The 19,684-nt window shown below is 36.1% G+C and overlaps 1 protein-coding gene and 1 pseudogene across 1 annotated transcript; both read right to left on the minus strand.

Annotated features, from left to right (window-relative positions):
* Nucleotides 1–1,456: 1,456 nt before the first annotated feature.
* Nucleotides 1,457–8,845, minus strand: LOC130716828 (PH, RCC1 and FYVE domains-containing protein 1). The gene is made up of 9 exons (XM_057566836.1): nt 8,350–8,845; nt 7,294–7,380; nt 6,394–6,483; nt 6,173–6,259; nt 5,951–6,070; nt 3,416–5,539; nt 3,097–3,243; nt 2,209–2,735; nt 1,457–1,966 (listed from the first exon to the last, which is right to left on the minus strand). The coding sequence occupies exons 1-9, from the start codon at nt 8,395–8,397 to the stop codon at nt 1,819–1,821; spliced, it is 3,378 nt and encodes a 1,125-aa protein (XP_057422819.1). The 5' UTR covers nt 8,398–8,845; the 3' UTR covers nt 1,457–1,818.
* A 5,326-nt stretch (nt 8,846–14,171) lies between these two features.
* Nucleotides 14,172–18,025, minus strand: LOC130716829 (receptor-like protein EIX2; annotated as a pseudogene).
* Between the last annotated feature and the right edge of the window lie 1,659 nt (nt 18,026–19,684).

Consider the following 19,684-nt stretch of genomic DNA (forward strand, 5'->3'; position numbering starts at 1 on the left):
CACCCTTGTTTTCCGAGCTATCCTATACTACACTGCACCTACTATGTTGCTTCAACTTTGTATCCTTTTGCTCACCTTTAATGCCTATTCTTCTGTGGACCTTGCTGGTTTAATATAAGAAAGAGGCCGGAAAACGGATTTTATACATTCACTTATATGAGATAATCAAGAGACGTGATATATAATATAATGTAATAAAAATAATTGGATAGAGAAAAAAAGTGTATGCAGGGTGTTGATAGTGTTCAGATATGTACATAATTGCGATGCGATATCGTTTGAAGGCAACCCAAATGATCCATAACTAATTGATCCATAACTCATGTTGGCCAACCGAGACGATCAGAAGCGAGTTTCATTTTGTCCAACTTACAGCCGAGCGACCTTAACCTGACACGTATGTAACATCACTGCAAGGTTTACTTACGAACAAACGTTATCTCAGAAGACTTACATAAAGAGTACTGCAATTCATCAAAGCACAACGTCGAGCATGAACCTTACAACGCCTATTATAAATCCAAGTTTGGTAGTTCATTACTCGTTTTGTTATCTCATTGTTCTTCTATGACTTTGAGCTTCTCTCGAAACACTCTCATACTCACTTGAGCACCCGAGTGCCATTGCAGACACCTCCCCCACCGAGTCAACACTTTACTATTGTGCTAGAAGATCCTTCAGAACCGTGCATCATCGCAAGAGATCTAGAGCATCTTGCAACTTGGATTTTGAAATAACATTTTGGTGCCCGCATGTGGGGAAGATAATCAACTCCCATCACAATGGTTCAAACACGTAGAGGCAACAATCCGATGAAGAGTCACCATGGAAGAAACATTTTTTTGGGAATGCCTCGCGAAGAACTCATTGAAGAGCCAATTCCTTTTGGCGGATTTGGCCACACAGAGAATCATATGCCGAAGCTGGAAAATTTTGTTAAACACATTGAGTAATGACTCAACGGTTTGGAGAAATCGGTCCATGTGTCACAAATTCCCAGTCATAGCCACCATGTAAAAAAGTATCTAGGGAAACATGCTCGTCATGAATAGGCCAAGAAACAAGAAGAGCCCTGCAGCCAAAACATAGCCAACCCATAATTTTTTTAAGCATCTATCGATATTATTAGAAAAAGTTACATGTTCTAGAGAGGAATTTAGAATCATTCATCATTTGTATCAAATGTGAGCAAGTCAAAGGTGGTTAACACTTAACAAGCATGCAGGGCTTCTTGCTCATCTACACCAGTATTTGAAGCTTCTGTTGAAAAGGGCTCCTTAGAATAACACATTTAAAAACATACACAACTTTCCATATCCACTTATAGCAAGGGTTTTGCACCCAAACATACACACAACCTGCACATTCATTCGTATCTTGATGATGACATCTGCAAGTGCTTTCCGTAACTGGGGACGCTTCTTTACAAAGAATAATGCTAAATCAAGTACAAATTACTACTCCCTCTAATAATTAAATATCGATTTACAAAAAATATCACCAAGTACATCTTATGCATGAGATATACATCTAGTGCTAAGAAAAGAGATGAGACAAGGAGGGAAAACAAAGAAAATACGAAGGTTATATCGATTGATGATTTTATATACACTACAATACAACAGTAAAGGGCACTTGCCCAAATAAAATGAAGACGTTTAACTTAAGAGAAATGGTGAGAAGATTGAAGGGAACAATGATAGACAATGAAGCTCAAAAAGGGTGCCTGGTTCCTTTCATATTCTTGATTTCCTAAAACGATGCTCACTGCAACAAAATATGTTAATGGAGAACTTCCCTCCATCTATTTTCCTAAGATTATAGAACAGGTGAACCAGCACCCTCTCCCCTGCGTGATGCTTGGCCCGTAGACTTGTCTGTGCTTCGAACATTGTACTTTTCGTATACCTTTTCGCGGTTCTCTGACCACCAAGTCTCTGCTTGGTGCTCGCCAAATCTTCTCCGGCTGCATACACATTAATTATCAAACATGTTACACATGCAAGATGATGATTGCAATATAATTTAAGCAATATCTTAGTTAAAACATGGATAGGGTTTCAGGAGTAAAAAATCAACCCACATGCAGAGTTAGTGAAAGAAATAAAATTATTTACAAGGCAATTAACCAATAATTTATTTGGCAGCCACAAATACCAGTTGAACCAGATAAACATAACCTGGAACTGTGGAGAATTCTTCTATTACCTGAAGCGCACTCGCTTTAGATCTCGAGTTCCATCACGCAGGGCAACCAGTGTTATATAGACGCCGGGCTCATACTGTTCAATCCATTCTGCCTCAACATGATTACTAGCAGCAGGCGATACAGCATTCCTTGATCTTGAACCACTCTCGTCATCTTGGAAATTCCCAGAATCCCTACCATCAACAGTATCTGACACACTACTGTTGCTTGCCTGAATCACACTACTGCCATTAGGCAATTTGACGTCCGGGTAATCTTCTGTTCTGTTGGTGGTCACAGGCCCGCGGTTTTGCTGGTAAAGACCATAGCTTCCAGGCAAAGTCCCCTCGATTCTACTCATCAGAGAGTATTCAAGTCCTACAGAAGCTAAACTAGAGCCACTGATTGACTCTGCTCTGGTGTGGTGCTCCCCATTTAAGTCTGGATGGTGGATGCCGTTTGGCTCCAGACCATTCGGCACGTAAGCAGGTCTGATGTTTTCAGCATCATAAATACCAGGAGGAAGCCTCTCAGCCAGATCTTTGAGCTGAAACAATGTGACAGACCAATAAGCACAAGTATAGAACAAAAATACAATGAAAGGGAAAAGGAATGGAACTGTAGGGAATTTTTTTCTTAAAAAAACGGAAAACAGTATTCAGCGTGGAGTGTAGGTGTTAATATAATATGTGAAAGCGAAAGTCATTGCTCAAAAACCAACTCTTGGTATTTTGTTACAATTAGAGGTTCCAATTTGATAGATGGTTTAATTTAGGTTTTCATTTTCTTCGAATGAAAACTACAAAAAATAAAATAAGATCCAGCACAATAAAGCCATAAATGAAAAAGTGTCACATGAAAATAAACATCACACTTCAGGAAGCAGTAAAATTAACAAAAAATTTAACCTGTGCTGTAAGTGACTTTATAACTTCTTTTGCAGCCTTAGATTTGGCAGATTCCTCAGCAGCCAGTGACATAGCTTCCTGAGTCTTTTTTGCTGACCTTTGAACCTCTAATTCTTGCAGTTCACATCTCTGTCTCAGTGTCTCAACCTAACAAGATTTACATTAGAACTTAGATCTCTCTTGATACCGTAATAAGTGCACATCACATTATAAGCACGAAGACAAGAAATTAACATTTCTGGCATGATACTGCTCATGTTTTACATTGTTTATTCGCCAAACTCAAACCAATAAGACAAATGAAGGAAGCATAACATACCTGAGCGCGTAACTTTAGCACTTCTTGATTCAATAGTTCATTTGTCTTCTTCAGACTATCAGAAATATTTTTTGAGAAGGAAAGTCCTGATGTTGTTGGAATAGGTGTAGCTGAACGAGGGGGGCTCGATCTTCTAGAGAAAGGGGAGACAGACCTGGAACTCACGACAGACCTGGAACTTGCTCCAGATGGTGTAAGAACAGGTCTAGGAACTGTGCGTTTCAGATCAACAGCAGTAGACAAGACAACATCTTTGAGCTGTAGCAAAGACGGTGCTTGAGAGGCACGAACCAGAGAGAATGTATCGGCCTTCTTCCCCTGTTTGGCTGCCTTACTATCTAGCTGCTTTATCAAATCCATATTAGAAGGCACTGCTGATTTAGTCAATCTCAGATCAGACTTTTCTAATCTGTCCTTGTTTTCACCTGACAAACGAGGCATAGCATTCCTCCTATTATTATTGCCAGAATCTATAACCTTGTTCAACTTCGCATGACAAGAATCGCAAACACGGTATGGCTTCCCAGGATTAGGAGCCAGGGCAGCTCTTAATGCTTTCCTTGAACTGCATGAATGGCAGTGCACAAGTCCACAATTATAACAGTTGTGCCTCTTTCTAGTGAATCCAAATGCCTGTCTACAAGCAGCGCACTGAGACTGCTCAGCACCAGAAACCCACTTATGAAGGCATATGGCAGCAGAGTAGTTTGAACCACATGCAATATATTTCACATGTCTATCTTTCAAGGCTTCAACCAAAGTGGGTGCTTTTCTATCTTCAACGTCTCCATGACCTAATCTCCCATTTGCACCCTTTCCCCAAGTATAAACTTCATTTTTGGATGTTAAAACAACTACATGATAAGCCCCGCATGCAATTTCTTCAACGGGTTCTCCAGCAAGCTTGTCTTGAACCAAACAAGGTAGCTTTCCATCAGACTGGGGATTCCCAAGCTGACCATAAACAGTGCTTCCCATTGTAAAAACTTGTCCAGGCGTGGTCAGGCCTGCCGTCAAACTGTGCCCGCAAGCAATTCTATAAAAATTGTGATCAATTAGTGAAGGTACACAAGTTGGTTCAAGCCGGGCCTCCTTGTCTCCATGTCCAAGACGACTCTTATCCCCATCACCCCAAGTAAATAATTTACCTGACGATACACTTGCACTGGATTGTGTCACAATAACTTCTACTACAGCTGCAGTATGCCACACTCCACATGCAACAGCTATTGTCCTCAAACCAGACAAGGATTCTACTTCTCTAGGATATGAAACATTTTCCCTATCTCCGTGGCCTAGGACACCAAATGTTCCATCACCGAATGTGAAGAGCTGCCCGGTTGAAGTTATCAAAGCTGTGTGCCATGGACCACAAGTGACTAAAGCAACTTGAAGCCCCTCTAATGGACCAGCAATTCTCTTTGGTATCCAATGACTAACATCAGTTCCATGACCAAGAAGTCCAGCTTTATGAGTACCATCACCCCATGTAAAGAGTTCCCCAGCCATTGTAACAGCACATGTATGGAACTCCCCACAGGCAACAAAGTCAACAGTTGTAGAAGCCAGTGCTTCAACTAGACGAGGTTGAACCACATTCTTCCCAACACCATGCCCAAGGCGTCCTCCAGATTCTTCACCCCATGTAAACATTTCACCTTGCCTTGAAACTAGAGCAGCATGTTTAACACCGCATGCTATTTGAAGTACATCTAAAACCACATTGGACTCCAATGGCTTGGGGAGGAGAATATCTGCCCTTGGGCTTAAATAACTGCCATTTTTATCAGCACCGACTTTCACAACACTCTCACAGATAACCTCCCCCCATATGTATACATCCCCAAGAGCATCGTAATCATCTGGTGCAGACCCATGGCTGGATGTGCTGGGGGCACTTGAGACACTAACACGAAAAACATCTGAACTGGATCCTTTCACTTGCATATTTGACGGGTTTGATGGTGCATGTGACCTCTCAATATTTAAGGTATTCTCAGGTTGAAATGACTTTGGAGAAGTATTCGGCACACTAACAGAAATATCAGGAGAACTGGTGTCCTGTGTATGTGAAGCACTAACCGAACTTTCACTAGGACTACTCGATGTCAAGTCTTTACTATCCTGAAAGTTTTTGAGCCAGACAAAGTTATATGCAAGATTCCATGCATTTAATCATTCAAGCTATTACAGAGAATAATGGCATCATAAGAAATAGATGCATTTAAAAATTCTAATACAGTCAGTCCATAATTTCCCTACAAATGAAATCAGCACAGAAAAACTAAAATAGGCAAATGCCAAAAGCAACTATTCCTAAACTGTTGTTTCAAAAAACTATAGTATAAATGTTTTTCAAGATAAGTCATGCAAATCCATTACATAAAGATTATTTTTCCCTCAAAGGAAACAATAACTAGTTTTCTGATGAAGCAGAAAATCAATAAGTTCTCCCTGTTGAGATTCACCAAAACATTTATTTCAAGGAAAATGATGAAATAATTACATAGACAAGACAACAAGTAGGAATTTTACATCAAGACATAGGCCTCCATCACTCCATCCATCTATTTTGGAACGCCCACCTTGACCAGAAGAAATCAGTGCCTTGAGACCAGTAATCCACAATTCTGCCTGAACCTTATCCTTGCAAATCTGAAACACAACAAGAAAAATTATTCGTTAGAATGGAAAATGCAGAAAATAGAAATAAAAGATGGTGTAGTTTTCCATGGAATTTCAGAGCTGAGCACCAACCAAATCAAGGGATCGCTTCCCGTGGTTATAAATAAGTGAAAAGGACAAATAGTCCTTCTCAGGACGCAGATATCGTTGGAAAACAGCCTGCCAGAAGATAAGAAAAACAATCAAATAACAGAGAAGAAACATTTATAGAACAATTCTTAAAAATCACTTAGCTAATCACAAAGAACTCTCAGGCGTTAGAATGATATAAAGTAATAGGGTAGAATTCTCACAGTTCTTTGTCCAGGAATAATTCTTGAGATCGAAGATAGCTTCAGACTTTTTTCTCCACTACTTGAAATCCAGATTAAAGACAATTCATCCTGTGGTTTATGGAGATTATAATGAGTACAGTTAGAAATACATGACTGTCAAATGCAGTAAACAAGGATAGACTGCACCATCAAAAGAAGGAAAGACAGAAAATGGGCACTAAAAGACTAGGAGCAGGATCTACAACCAACACATTAAGTTAGCTAGAGATCACAACTTAGAGTATGTTTGTTTTAAGCAAAACATCCATTTAATATGTCTCAGAAAGTAGGATTCAAATTTCCAAGATCAAAAACGTCAAAGCAAATATTTTTTCCATTAACATGGCGTTGTACAGTACTGATTCGCAAACAGAGCCTTAATAATCACTCCTAGCTAATGAAATTAAGGATATGGAAACAAAAAAGATAAACAGTAGGAGTGTATGACAGACATCAATCTTATAGAAGAATTGAATGGTGCCCTGTAAGGTCTACTCACAGAAATCTTACGTCAATTGCATTTGATATCATTAGTACCACTATAACTTTAACATTGTCATAAACCAGTTTTCAACAAAACCATTTAAAACTAGGTCTTTTTAATGGTTTCAATCAGTACATTTCTCCTGAGCAAGACACCTAAAAATAGCGTTAACGTGTAATAAAAGAGCAGATAAAAGTATAGAAAATACAATTCAAATGTCCTTTCCTATTATGTGATTCATATAACATCAACTAACATGTGGAAGTACCTATCTATCACAGATTAATTGAAATTGAGAATATAATGAGTTGTGTACTGTCCAACCACAATGATAATTAGCAAGCGATATAGAGAATCCACATACACTTCCCTGAAAAGGATTTTATGTAACTTACACTGGAAAGTCTAAATGGGCAAAACTTAGGCTTTCCCTTACGACCATATTTAAGCAGTTGAGCACCCTTTTTCAAAGCAATCAATGCCTGCACAATGAAAAGGTAACATGGTAAACCAAATGAAAGATTAAACAGACAAACAATTATTTATGTAAGATATATAGCTGGCCTGGACCGGGAGTAATGAAATATAACCATGATTTAAGCCATATTATAACACAAATTTTGTAAAGTTTCATAAGAATTCCTGTAATTTCACAACATTCAGTTTCTTCTGGACGAATCTGTTTTCCACTTAATATTTTCACCAAAATAGATGGCTGAAAATTGTTTTACAGGACAGATATTTCTAGGGACATAACTATTATTCTTCAAGTAATCAACATTATTGTAGGCTCCATTTCATTATCCAAATGCTACTTCAGACATCACTCCATCTAGTTATTACTTAGTACAGCCATTACAAGAAAACTGATTTAAGGTACAACATCACGAATCAAATGATCCAAGACATTTTCATAAGGAGCTGCCCTTCACAATGTTATCATTAAAAGATGGCATCAAAAGTTTATCTACCCTCATACAGAGTTAGCACTTACCTTTTAACAATTTAATTCAAGTCAGTCAAACCATATCACGGCCCCAAGGGTGCCGGCCATATCTTTCCTTTTCAAGACACACCATTCCAACACAGCTGATAAAGGAACAATTCCTTTAAATCAACCACACCATTTAGGGCCAAAAACCCATCAAAATTTTCATCCTAATTTTGGCATCCCAAAACAACATAGACGCCGCAATACATAAATTCACACGCTATGTCTTCACTATATTCTCAGCTTCTCACTTCCCTCAAATTTCCCAATCAGTTCAAACAAGTAGACACACAAAACAACTTGATCATATGATCATAACATTCCTAGCCACCAAATAAGAAAAAAAAAACACCTTCAACAATAAAACCAGTTCCCATGTTTGACCGTAAACCGAAACATAGCAACAAAATTTGACTGAAAAATCACAACGTTGAACTTTCACATTGAACTAGTAACTCACCTGGTCGATGTCACGGTCGGCATTCCTGTGGCTAACAAGATCTGCCATTCCAGGTGAAAGATTCACCGGAACTCCACCACCCTCTGCGATCGCTGTTCAGAGCTCCGTACATGATAAACCTCAACCTCAATCTCTCTCTCTGAAAATCAAAACCCACTTCTTATTCTCGCTCTAGAATGCGAAAAACCTTCGTGGATCTGTTCCTATGCAAAGAAACTAGAAACCCAGTAACCCCATTGACAATTCCAAGTCAAACTCGTTGATTCTTCAACTCATGCAGCGACTTGGACTAGGGAGAGAAACGAAAGGAAACCCGGTTGAAGCGGTTTGATTGGAAGTGTGAGAAGGAGGCGGTTTGCGGCGGCGGGAGAGAAATTCCGGCAACGAGTACGAGTTCCGGCGGTGTCGCCGAAGCGGGTGATGGGAGCAGACAGAGGAGGGAGAAACAGAGTTTAGAGAGAGAGAATCGGAGCGTGTAAAAAGTACAACTAGTCAAAAAGAAGAACACATGAAGAAAATAATTAAAATTAAATTAAAAATGATTTTATATGAGGTAATGAGGAAAAGCATAAATAAATTCTCCTGAAACTAGAAGTGAAAAAGATCAAATTGGATTGGACCCGAAAGACATGATGTGTCAAAAGATAGTTGTTTGAACGGGTAAGGTTGAGAGCTTGGTTGCTATGAGTTGTACTTTTTGAGAGAGTTTTGATCATGTTAAAGTTACTATAACAGAATATCTTTTTTTTGAGGTGGAAGAAGTAGAATGAAGAGAAAAATATGAAGAAAAGAAAAAGAAATGAGAAGACATTTACAAAGCACATTTTTTTTTCAAAAATAAAAAAAATGTTATTTATAAAAGTTAAATTATTTTATTTTATTTCTCACTCAAAAAGTTAAATAACATTTTTTTTATTTTATTTTATGTCTGGGAAAGAGGCACGTAGGTGAGAGGTTTGGTAATCTGATAGGGGACAAGGCAGGTGTTTTTCTTTTTCTTTTTCTTTTTCTTTTTCTATTACCATTCATTCATCGCTATAGCCAACATACTTAACTGTGGTTGGATATCTAAAAAAAACTGTGGTTGGATTATTATATGGGTAATAAAATAATGTCTTTAGATATTCCATATAACTGTATGTTTAAAGTTATAATTTAAGAATTCTAACTTGGAGGGATTAAGTACTGTTAATTGAATGTCAATGTTTTGTTAAAAGTTGTAAATTGTAATTTGGCCTAAAAAAAATAGTCGTAACTTGTTTTATGTATTGTTTCTTTGAGCAGAGTTGGACAAGAAATAAATAGAAAAGAGAGATGTAGCTGAGATTCCAATCTCACATTCTCACCCATGTTTGGAAGGCACACCATGGGAAGAGAGTAATATTACTATATGTTTGTAAATTGTTTTATTATTTTTTTTTCTTTTCAAAAAAAAATATTATATATTTTTTTGATTATATTTATACTGATTATTCTGAAAGAGGAATAATATTTATAACTTTGATATAGACGTAAAACAGAAACACCTCCTTCTAATTTAATGCTGCAGAGAGAGTGAAGCCCCTAGCTATAACTTGTTTCCTTTCTTGTGACCCAAGAGTATCTATCAATAACCTCACTCATTAATTCTTCAATCACAAATGTTTCCAACAAGAAACGAGAAGTAATAGTTCATCACAAAATATATTTTACTTTGATGAAATAAAACTTGAATTTCCAACATCATAACTAAAAAATAAACTGATGAGCAACCATTACGTTACACTTCGTGATTTCATAACTTAAAAACTTTAATAAATTTGTGGTGGGAAAATGGACACTTCTATTATTAGATGTTCATATATTTTCTTATTTATTTTGGAAATCTACTCAAATATTTATTAAGTTTAATGGATATACGCCGTCAGTGTGAAATAGTTTTACAATTATTCAATCACATCATGCGACGTAGAATGAATAACTACTTTTTTTTTTAATTTTAATTAAAATAAAAATACATTTTATTATTTAGCAGAAATTAATTGGTTGGCCGTGTAAATAAATTTTACACTGACATTAATGCACACCCTTTAATTCATATTCATTATATAAAAATTTTGAGAATTTGTTCTTAGTTCCTTAATTTTAAAAAAGTTGTTGGGTCCAAACTTAGTCCGATGAAAAATGATATTCAACTTTAGTTAACTCCTTTAATTTATTATAAATTTTCATAATGGAAGAATGAAATGTATCCTATTTGGTTAAAATATTCATTGCATATTCTTTTTCGGTGCTTTGAAAAGAATCCATTGCATAAATTAATGAAACTAATTGACATTTTTATAAAGAATTAGCCACAACTTCCCCAACCTTTTTTGTTTAGCACCGAAACACATATACGTGTAGAATGAAGAAAGGCCATACTACAAAACCAACATTAACTTTGCTGATAACCTAAAAGATCTCAAGTTGGTGGCTGCTACGTGCAGGTTACTTGGGAGCTAGTGGTTAATTGAAATAATTACAATAATAGGAACATGATCACCTTGAAAGCCGACTTTGTTGATTTGGTGTGAATTTTGGTGGGTGAAAAAGTGAGTAAGAGCTCGATGCAAGGGAAGCAAAGCTTGGAATGATGAAAAAGAGAATGAAGATGAGACGGTTCCAAAATCCAAAGGCTTTGCTTTGGGGACAAGAAGCCAAAATTATATGACCAAGGTCCCCACTTGATTTAACACAATCACGGTAACCAACAAGCCTTGGTCGGTCTCTTGTTATGCTTATGGGACCTATTTGGTCAATTTGAGGGAGGAAAAAGAATGTTGTGATGGACCTCACTCGTTCATCCTGCATTGGCCCAGTTCATATCAGGTCTGAAATATGTCGGTTTAACTTGTTTCGGCTCTGCCTATTTGGTTCAACCGATCGAGTAGCTCTACTGACAAGCTTGATTAGGACCAACATGACCCAAATGCTATGGATATCATCGAATCAAAGAGATATAAACTTTATTTCTTAAATTCATCTCTGAATATCTAGACTATCCAAATAGGGTGAAATAACCACCAAGGTAAACAACCTTGCTTTTTTAAAACGAAGTTATTTCTAGTCACAATCAATGCATACTTTCTACATATCTATGATCATCTTAAACTACTCCCTCCGTTCCTTAATATAAGTCACATTTTTTGAAAAAAATTTGTTCCTAAATATAAGCCACTTTCTAATATCTAGGAAGCATTAATTAAATAATTTTTTCCAAATTCACCCTCATATTTAATATAAAAGAGATTATGAAATTTTTGAATATTAACATGGAGAGAGAAAATCATAGGAAAGTAAATAAGGGTAGTCTAGGAAAGCTAATCATTTCCTTGACAAATTTATTGTTACTAACTACTTTTCTTAATCTAAGAGAATTAGTTATTTGTGACTTATAAATAGAAACATAGGGAGTACTTTGAATGTTGGAATCGTTATCGTAAGTGACTCCACTATTCTAAATAATTAAAGGTTGACGCTAATTAATTAACTTGTTCATACACTTGGATTAACTGAATTGCGATTGATCTAACTTAAATAGAAGCCTCATGTTTGAGTTTATGTGAAGGCATTTTCTTTAAATCTTTGTATGAAGAGCTTTTAGCCCCATAGTGGTCATACCCAACTCAAATAACATTAAACCTGCAGAAGAAAAAAAAACCATTGTTTACAAATTTGACTCTTATAAAATGATAGTTCACTTTTAGAATACAAATAAACTATCACATCCATTAATTAAGAAATCAATGATTGTAATTTAAGGAACACAATAAGTTATTATGAATGTGCAAGTAGATGATCACAATCATTAATATGTTAATTAATGTTGATGGTTGTGTTGTGATAACTTATTTTAGGTGCTTGTTGTGGTACCTTGACTCAATTCAAGGCGTGGTACCCAAAATGAGTTAAAATAGTAGTAAAAATTTATATATCCGTAAAAAGTTCGATTTCATTATATCATAGTAATGTAGTATTCCATTGTTAGAGACGTGAAATTTGTTTGTTGTGTTTTTTAACCTTTGTTATTCCGTCAAATATGGTCATTTGACGCGCATCGGTACCACCATTGTTCATCTCCACCACTCGTCCATTTTTCATTAAAAAGTGAATTCTATGGAATGAAGTTAATTGAAAAGTAAAATAAAATTTGAAGATGTAAAATTTACATTGAACAACATAGTAATAATCTATTAAATAACTTATTGTGGGTATCACGAAATTTGCCATTATCTTATCCTAATGATTCATCAATTTTAAATGTATGTTTGTACTTTGTATGTCCATTGAACTCGACATAAATCCACACTGAAGTCCATGTGTCAAAATTTCACTTCTCTAATTCAGGTACCCAACATGACAAATTACAATATAACTTATCCATTGATACTTTTAAAGGTGAAATCACGTTACGAGGTTGATTCACAAACAACTAGTAACTAACTTGAGACATGTTAGAAGACATTTCGCTCAAGATGCTAAATTTTTTTACTTATGCATGGTGCCATGGACATGAATGACGAATGGAGATGAGGCTATGAGGGGCACAATCTTACATCAACGAGCGAGCTTGAGGTAGGAATAGGATGAAGGTGTTTGGTGAAATTCCCCAACACTGTTACTTGCAGATAGAGATTGACCTGAAGGATTCCAATTGTTGGGAAGGAGAATTGAGTGTGTTCTATGCTGTGAAACCTTGACATTGTTGTTGCCTAGACTTGTAACTCTCAGGTGCGTATGTTCCCAAACCACTGTTATCAGTAGCACAAAATTCTTGCAAGGTATGGTATGTGTATATGTTTCCAATGGATTTTGGAATCTTGCCTTCTAGATTGTTAGTTGATATGTCAAGATATTCAAGTGAATGCATTGTGTTCCCAAAATCATTGGAAATGTTACCTCTTTAGGGGAGTATTATTAAGGGCGAGTTGTTACTTTACAAAATTAATGACGAGCATTGCGAAAAATTGATTACTGTCCTTTTCACAACACTTAATACTATTGATAAAAAAAAATTACGCACTTTGTTAGTAATTGATATCATCATTTTCAGAAATGCCATATGGCAAGAAATGAAATTCTTACTTTTTATTGTATAAAGATCATTATCTGAGTTTTGTATGTTTCATTCGATAATAGCTAATCAGCCTATCATGTATGTATGGTTACAACTAACAAACCCGCAAAGTTAAAATAGCTTTTGTTAAATTAGTGTTTATTTGTTTCAGGCTATAGATAGCATTGCTGAAATATTTTAGAGCTAGTTCTTTTAGATAATTTGAAACATGTAATATTTTGCAATGTTAAATTCATCTGTTCATTTCAGCACAAAAGAAAAATCTGTTCATTTGTCTATATTACTATGATAATGTTAACATGTGATTTTGACTAAATTGCGTGAATTTTTACCTTACCAATATGTTAAATTCAAATGGTGATCATAACTTTGTTGTGAGATATTTTGATGATTCAGTATTCAAGACATAGTCCATACTGTTATTTGGGGAAAGACAGCTTATTTCACGTTATCTGGGTTGCATATCATAGTCCATGACTTGTTCTCTCGCTTCTCTTCTTTAAGGTCTTAGATGTTGAATGTTACTATAGGATAAAGAATATCAGATATATATCATTAACAATAAGAAAAATAAAATTAGAAAGAATTTTCATTTGATAGTTTTCATAGACAAGAGTGTGCCTATTTCCATTTTTTTATCTGATAGTAAGAGAAAGGGATGGTTAGTGTAGGAAAACTTATTTCAAGAAAGAATGGCTCTAGTAACAATTCTAAATTGCGAAGAATCATTTCTGATTATGTTTAGAGAATGTATCACTTATAACTTGATAGCAGAAACAACAACATTTCCTTTCAAAAACTACAAAAGCACAATACTTGAAATTCTAACAAAACGCAACCAAACACAATCAAAGGAAAATTTTAACTAAATGCCATTCATTTTATTTAGTACACATGAAGAGGCATTCATCCTATACATAATTAAACATGCTGCAGCATGCTAACCAGAGTACAGTTGTTCTATGGTTAATAACAGAAGATGCATTCATCCCATACAATAGAAATAAGAAATCCTGCAAAAGAAATTCAATTTAAGTACATGGAAACAACATTAAACTAATGCAAAGCAATTTCAATGTATAGCTTTAACAATTCTTGCATTTTTATGTACTAGACACAATCAACCATGATTCAATTAAACTGTAAAAGTGGAAATAAAAGAGTATGAAAGAACATAAATAATTACCTGCTCATTATTCATCCAGTAGCCACATTCACTGCTTCCAACACATGCAGATTTTGATTATCAAAGCGTTCAAGAACCTGCCTAAGGAATCTCTCCAAGATGGTAGTATTAATATTGTTCCTATGAAGCCACAGAAGCCTGTGAAGAATCCTAGCCCCAAGCTCATGTATAATGCTTCTAAAAATTCTGAATTATTATCTCTTGCAAGCCCTGGTGGCTTCTGATGTTCCATTGGCTCTTCTTCTGAACATTTTTTGTCAAGTGGTTCTCCACAAAGATTGGGATTTCCTTCAAAGCTGGAAGCGTTAAAGCTCTGTAACTGCGTTCCAATTGGAATTTTCCCATAGAGTTGATTGCTTGACAGGTCTAACATAGTTAGACGATCAATTTGAGTCATACTAGAAGGAATCCTGCCTGAAAGATTGTTTCTTGACAAATCAAGAAACTCTAGTGACTTCAAATTTCCAATTTTTGAAATGATTTTGCCACTGAGATTGTTTCTTGATAAATTCAATGAAACCAATCTAGTTAAGTACCCGATTTCTGTTGGTATTTCCCCTGTGAGATGATTGCTTGAGAGATCAATGCTTTTCAGAAATCTATCTGCATTTTTGAAGCCATGATTTACACCTTTCCACATCAAGAATAGGTATAAATCATATTCTTCAGTATAAAGTATAAACCCCATATGTAGTATTGTATGTATATACACGATCCATTGATGGAGCAGAGCTTGCAATTTCTTGAGCCATTGAAGTGAAATTCTTTACACATGTTGGGACTTCTCCCGATAAGTTATTTAGTGAGAGATCCAAGACTTGAAGTTTCTTCAGAAAACAAATATTTGAAGATAGGCTTCCATAGAAGTAATTGAATCGAAGGCTCAAGATTGCTAATTGTTGTAAGCTCTCTCCAATCCATAAAGGTACTGGACCATGAAATTTATTTTCTCCCAACTCCAACCAAACCAACTTGGAGCAATTCTCCAAGGAGGATGGTAATTGACCAGTCAAACTATTATTTCTTAAAACCAAAGCCTCCATTTTTGCAAGTGTACCCATTGAGAAGGGAATCTCTCCCCACAGCTTGTTATTGCTCAGGTCAATAACCTTTAATGAGTTTAATTTATTCCAACAATCAGGCAACTTATCTCTTAATTGATTGTTTGATACATCCAGAATTTCCAAATCAGTAGTAGTAGTACTAGGCATGCTTTTGCCACATACAAATGAATTTAAATTTGAAAATTTATTGTTGGAAAGATGCAGTGCAAAGGCTTGCAAGAAAAACAAGGGAATGGAACCTTCAAGTTGATTTGAGGTCAAATCTATCACGGTCCTTAGTGATTGCAGTTTCCCCCAAAACCATTGAGGTACTAGACCCAGAATTCCAACATTTGAAATGTCAAGATAGATTAAGTTGTTTTGAGTTTGGAGCCAATTAGGAAATCTGGAATCCAAATTGCAAGATACTAGAGACAAATATCTTAATTGAAAAGGAGGAACCCAATCAGTACTAACCTTCATAGTCAGCAAGTTATCAGACATGTCTAGCAATAGGACTTCCAATCCGGAGAGGTTAGTGAAATGGGTTTCAGAGATGACACCTTCAAAATAATTTCCACTCAAGTCCAAATACTTTAATTTCACAAGTGATCCAAGGCTTGTAGGTATTTCTCCAGTTAACTGATTGTCATTAAGGGCCAACTTTTTTAAAGATGTGAAGATTGAAAGGTTAGGCAAAGTACCATGAAGCTGATTGTCCCATAAACACAGATACTGTAATGAGGATCCAATGCACTTTGAAGAGTTATAAATAAAACTTGAAAACTCTCCACTCAAACGGTTTTCAAAAGCCCAAAATTCTTGCAAGGTGCATATGTTCCCAAGTTGAAAAGGGATTGATTCAACAAGATTATTGTGGCTAAGATTAAGAACTAGCAACTGGAAAAGATTTCCAAGTTGAGAAGGAATTGCTCCAACAAGATAATTATCACTAAGGTCAAGGTGTTGCAATAGTGAAAGATTCCCAAGTTGAAAAGGGATAAGTCCAACAAAATTATTCCAGCTTAGATCAAGATACCACAATTCTGAGAGATTTCCAAGTTGAAAAGGGATAACTCCAACAAGATTATTGACGCCAAGATCAAGATACTGCAACTGTGAGAGATTTCCAAGTTGAAAAGGGATAACTCCAACAAAATTATTGACGCTAAGATCAAGATATTGCAATTGTGAGAGATTTCCAAGTTGAAAAGGGATTGCTCCAACAAGATAATTGTAGCTAAGATCAAGAACTTGCAATTGTGAGAAATGTCCTGGTGGAAAAGGGATTGGTCCAACAAGATAATTGAAGGAAATATGAAGATGCTGCAAACATGGAAGACTCCCAAGTTGACAAGGAATTTCTCCCACAAGCCCATTGTTGCCAAGATCAAGATGTTGCAATTGTACGAGATTTCCAAGTTGGAAAGGGATCGCTCCATCAAGAAAATTATGGTTAAGATGAAGATGCTGCAACGATGAAAGATTTTCAAGTCGAAAAGGAATTGTTCCAACGAGATTATTGTGGCTAAGATCTAAATACTGCAATTGTGAGAGATTTCCAAGTTGGAAATGGATTGCTCCCACAAGCTTATTGTTGGCAAGATCAAGATGTTGCAATGGTGCGAGATTTCCAAATTGAAGAGGAATTGCTCCCACAAGCCTATTGCTGTAAAGGTCAAGATGTTGCAATAGTGAGAGATTTCCAAGTTGAAAAGGGATAGCTCCAACAAGATTATTTCCTCTAAGATCAAGAACTCGCAATTGTGGCAAATTTCCAAGTTCAAAATGAATTGCTCCAACAAGATTATTGTTTCTAAGACTAAGAACTTGCAATTGGGAGAGATTTCCAAGTTGATAAGGAATCTGGCCAACATAACCACCATATGAGAGATTAAGGTATTGTAAATTGCTGAGGGAGCCAATGAGTTTTGGAACATTACTTCTAGTGTATAAATAACTGAGGTCCAAATATGTCAGATGTTGTAGCTCAGCTATCGAAGGATTGATTTTGCCACTCAATGAACTAGCATCCGAACCATGCAGATCAAGCCTTTGAACAAAGCCTGTTTCATTGTTGCATTGGACACCCTTCAATTTGCAACAATCTGCATTAGGATCCTCCTTCCATGATGATAGCATGCCATAGTCATCTTGTAGACCTTGTTTAAACATGAGGAGTGCATGTCTCTCCCTCTCCATACACTTGGTTTCTCCGTCCTTGGTTGCTGAGTTAAACTCAAGACTGAAGAACACCAATAACACATGGAGTAAAAGAATATAACCCCTCATTATAGTACCACCAAGAAAACAGATTGAAGTTTCAGATAGAACTGTGCTCAAGAAAAGTATAAATGTCTGTTCTGCTACATTTTATTCTCCCCTTCTTAAACTTTGATTCTTAATTAGTTTTTTTTATCGATTTTCTTTGTTAATTTGACCATCAGACGCCTTTTCGTTTAGCATTTTCCAGTTTTCACATTACTTTACTTTTCTTATAGTGAATCATGATTGTTGATTATTTAATTTGCATTTCTAGAAGACATGTTATTTCTTCGAAGTTCAAACATCTAATGCACAAACTATGGTCATGGTTAAAGATAGGACTCCATTGTTGACAGAAAGAAATAAAAAAAATTAGAAAATGAAAGACACCAAGAACTCATTTTGGAAAGAGAATATGTGTATTCCTCTATATAAAGTGGTCCAGTTCAAATAATATGAGAGTTGAATAAAGAGTAATATAGAGTATGAGTATAATTGTAAAAATGATGAAAATTTTCTTGATGAGGATGACATAGTGATAAAGAGTCAAATGGGGTTTACGAATTAGGCAACACATTACCAATTCTGCTAGTAATGTTCGAGACTCACCTAGTGAAAACATTAAAAGAAGCAAAGAGAGTGGAAGGATCGTACAGGGACATGGGTCATCTGATGATCTTCCTCCAATGGTGGTGTGGTGATGCCGTCAAAGAGGACCAAGCGAGGCAAGTGGCTTCCTTAGAAAACCTCATTCAGTAAAAGCAAAAATAAAATCAAATTCCGGTGATACATTTGTTGGAAAATGTCTACTCACCGATAATCTCGAGACTCTTAGGGAATTAGTGTTATGATTACTAGCTGTGAGATACCTTAGAAAATATCACACACTCTTATTTTTAAAAAAAAAAAAATCACGCACTGTTGAAACTATAAAGACAAAAAGTGTAATGAAGTTATTTTTAAAAGTATTGTTCAAATCTAGCCAAAACTTTTCCTAAATCATGTTACGACCCCACCCAACCCCTATCCCACCACTTCGCCCCCAGACCCTCCAACAGCACCACTCCTAACCACCCTTCCCGGCCTCCACCATCCTTCAACAACACCACCATCGAATCTTCTCCTCTCTTCCCACTAATCACGGCTACCACTATAAGAAAACACGTATTTACCAACAGCTTTTTACCAGCGACTTAAAAACCGTCGCAAATCTCATTGTTACCGAAGGTTAGGCCGTCGATAACGTTATTGACGACCTGGGCAAAAGATGAAAGATTCATAGAAAAAGAGCGTCCTTGATTTGTTGAAGAATAAGATAGTGAATGTTAGTGAAAAGGTGAATGTTCGAGAGAGAAGATTGAGGGATGGTGAGAGCAAGTGGTATGTACGGTATGTTGGGATGAGAGAGGATGGGAGGGGATCATGAATGTGTTTTGAAGTTAGGGATAACTTTAGGTTTTTTAAGAATGGGGATGTTGGGATAATGTCTGAGGATGTTATTAACCGTTTCGTTAAAATATACAGAGTCATAAACAAACATTTTACGCCTTTTTGCATACATCCTTTAGATATACTACTTCGCGCAACTTCTCAGAGTTAAAAATCGTCACAAAATAGTAGGTCTCATGAAAAATGTATGTTTATGTATCATCACACTAATAGTAATAGTTTTGTCCAATCGAGTTTATGTTATTAAAAAGAAAAAAGTTCAGCCCAATTGCAGAATATGATACAAAACCGTGC

This window comes from Lotus japonicus, chromosome 5, assembly GCF_012489685.1.
Source record: "Lotus japonicus ecotype B-129 chromosome 5, LjGifu_v1.2".
NCBI lineage: Eukaryota > Viridiplantae > Streptophyta > Magnoliopsida > Fabales > Fabaceae > Lotus > Lotus japonicus.

What these genes read in the sequence shown, in the direction of transcription:
- LOC130716828 (XM_057566836.1), bottom strand. Translation starts at nt 8,397, where the DNA reads ATGGCAGATCTTGTTAGCCACAGGAATGCCGACCGTGACATCGACCAG. An exon ending in GCCCATTTAGACTTTCCAGT is followed by an intron (nt 6,484 to 7,293) that starts GTAAGTTACATA and finishes CATAAACCACAG; the next exon opens with GATGAATTGTCTTTAATCTG. An exon ending in GGAAGCGATCCCTTGATTTG is followed by an intron (nt 6,071 to 6,172) that starts GTTGGTGCTCAG and finishes GTTGTGTTTCAG; the next exon opens with ATTTGCAAGGATAAGGTTCA.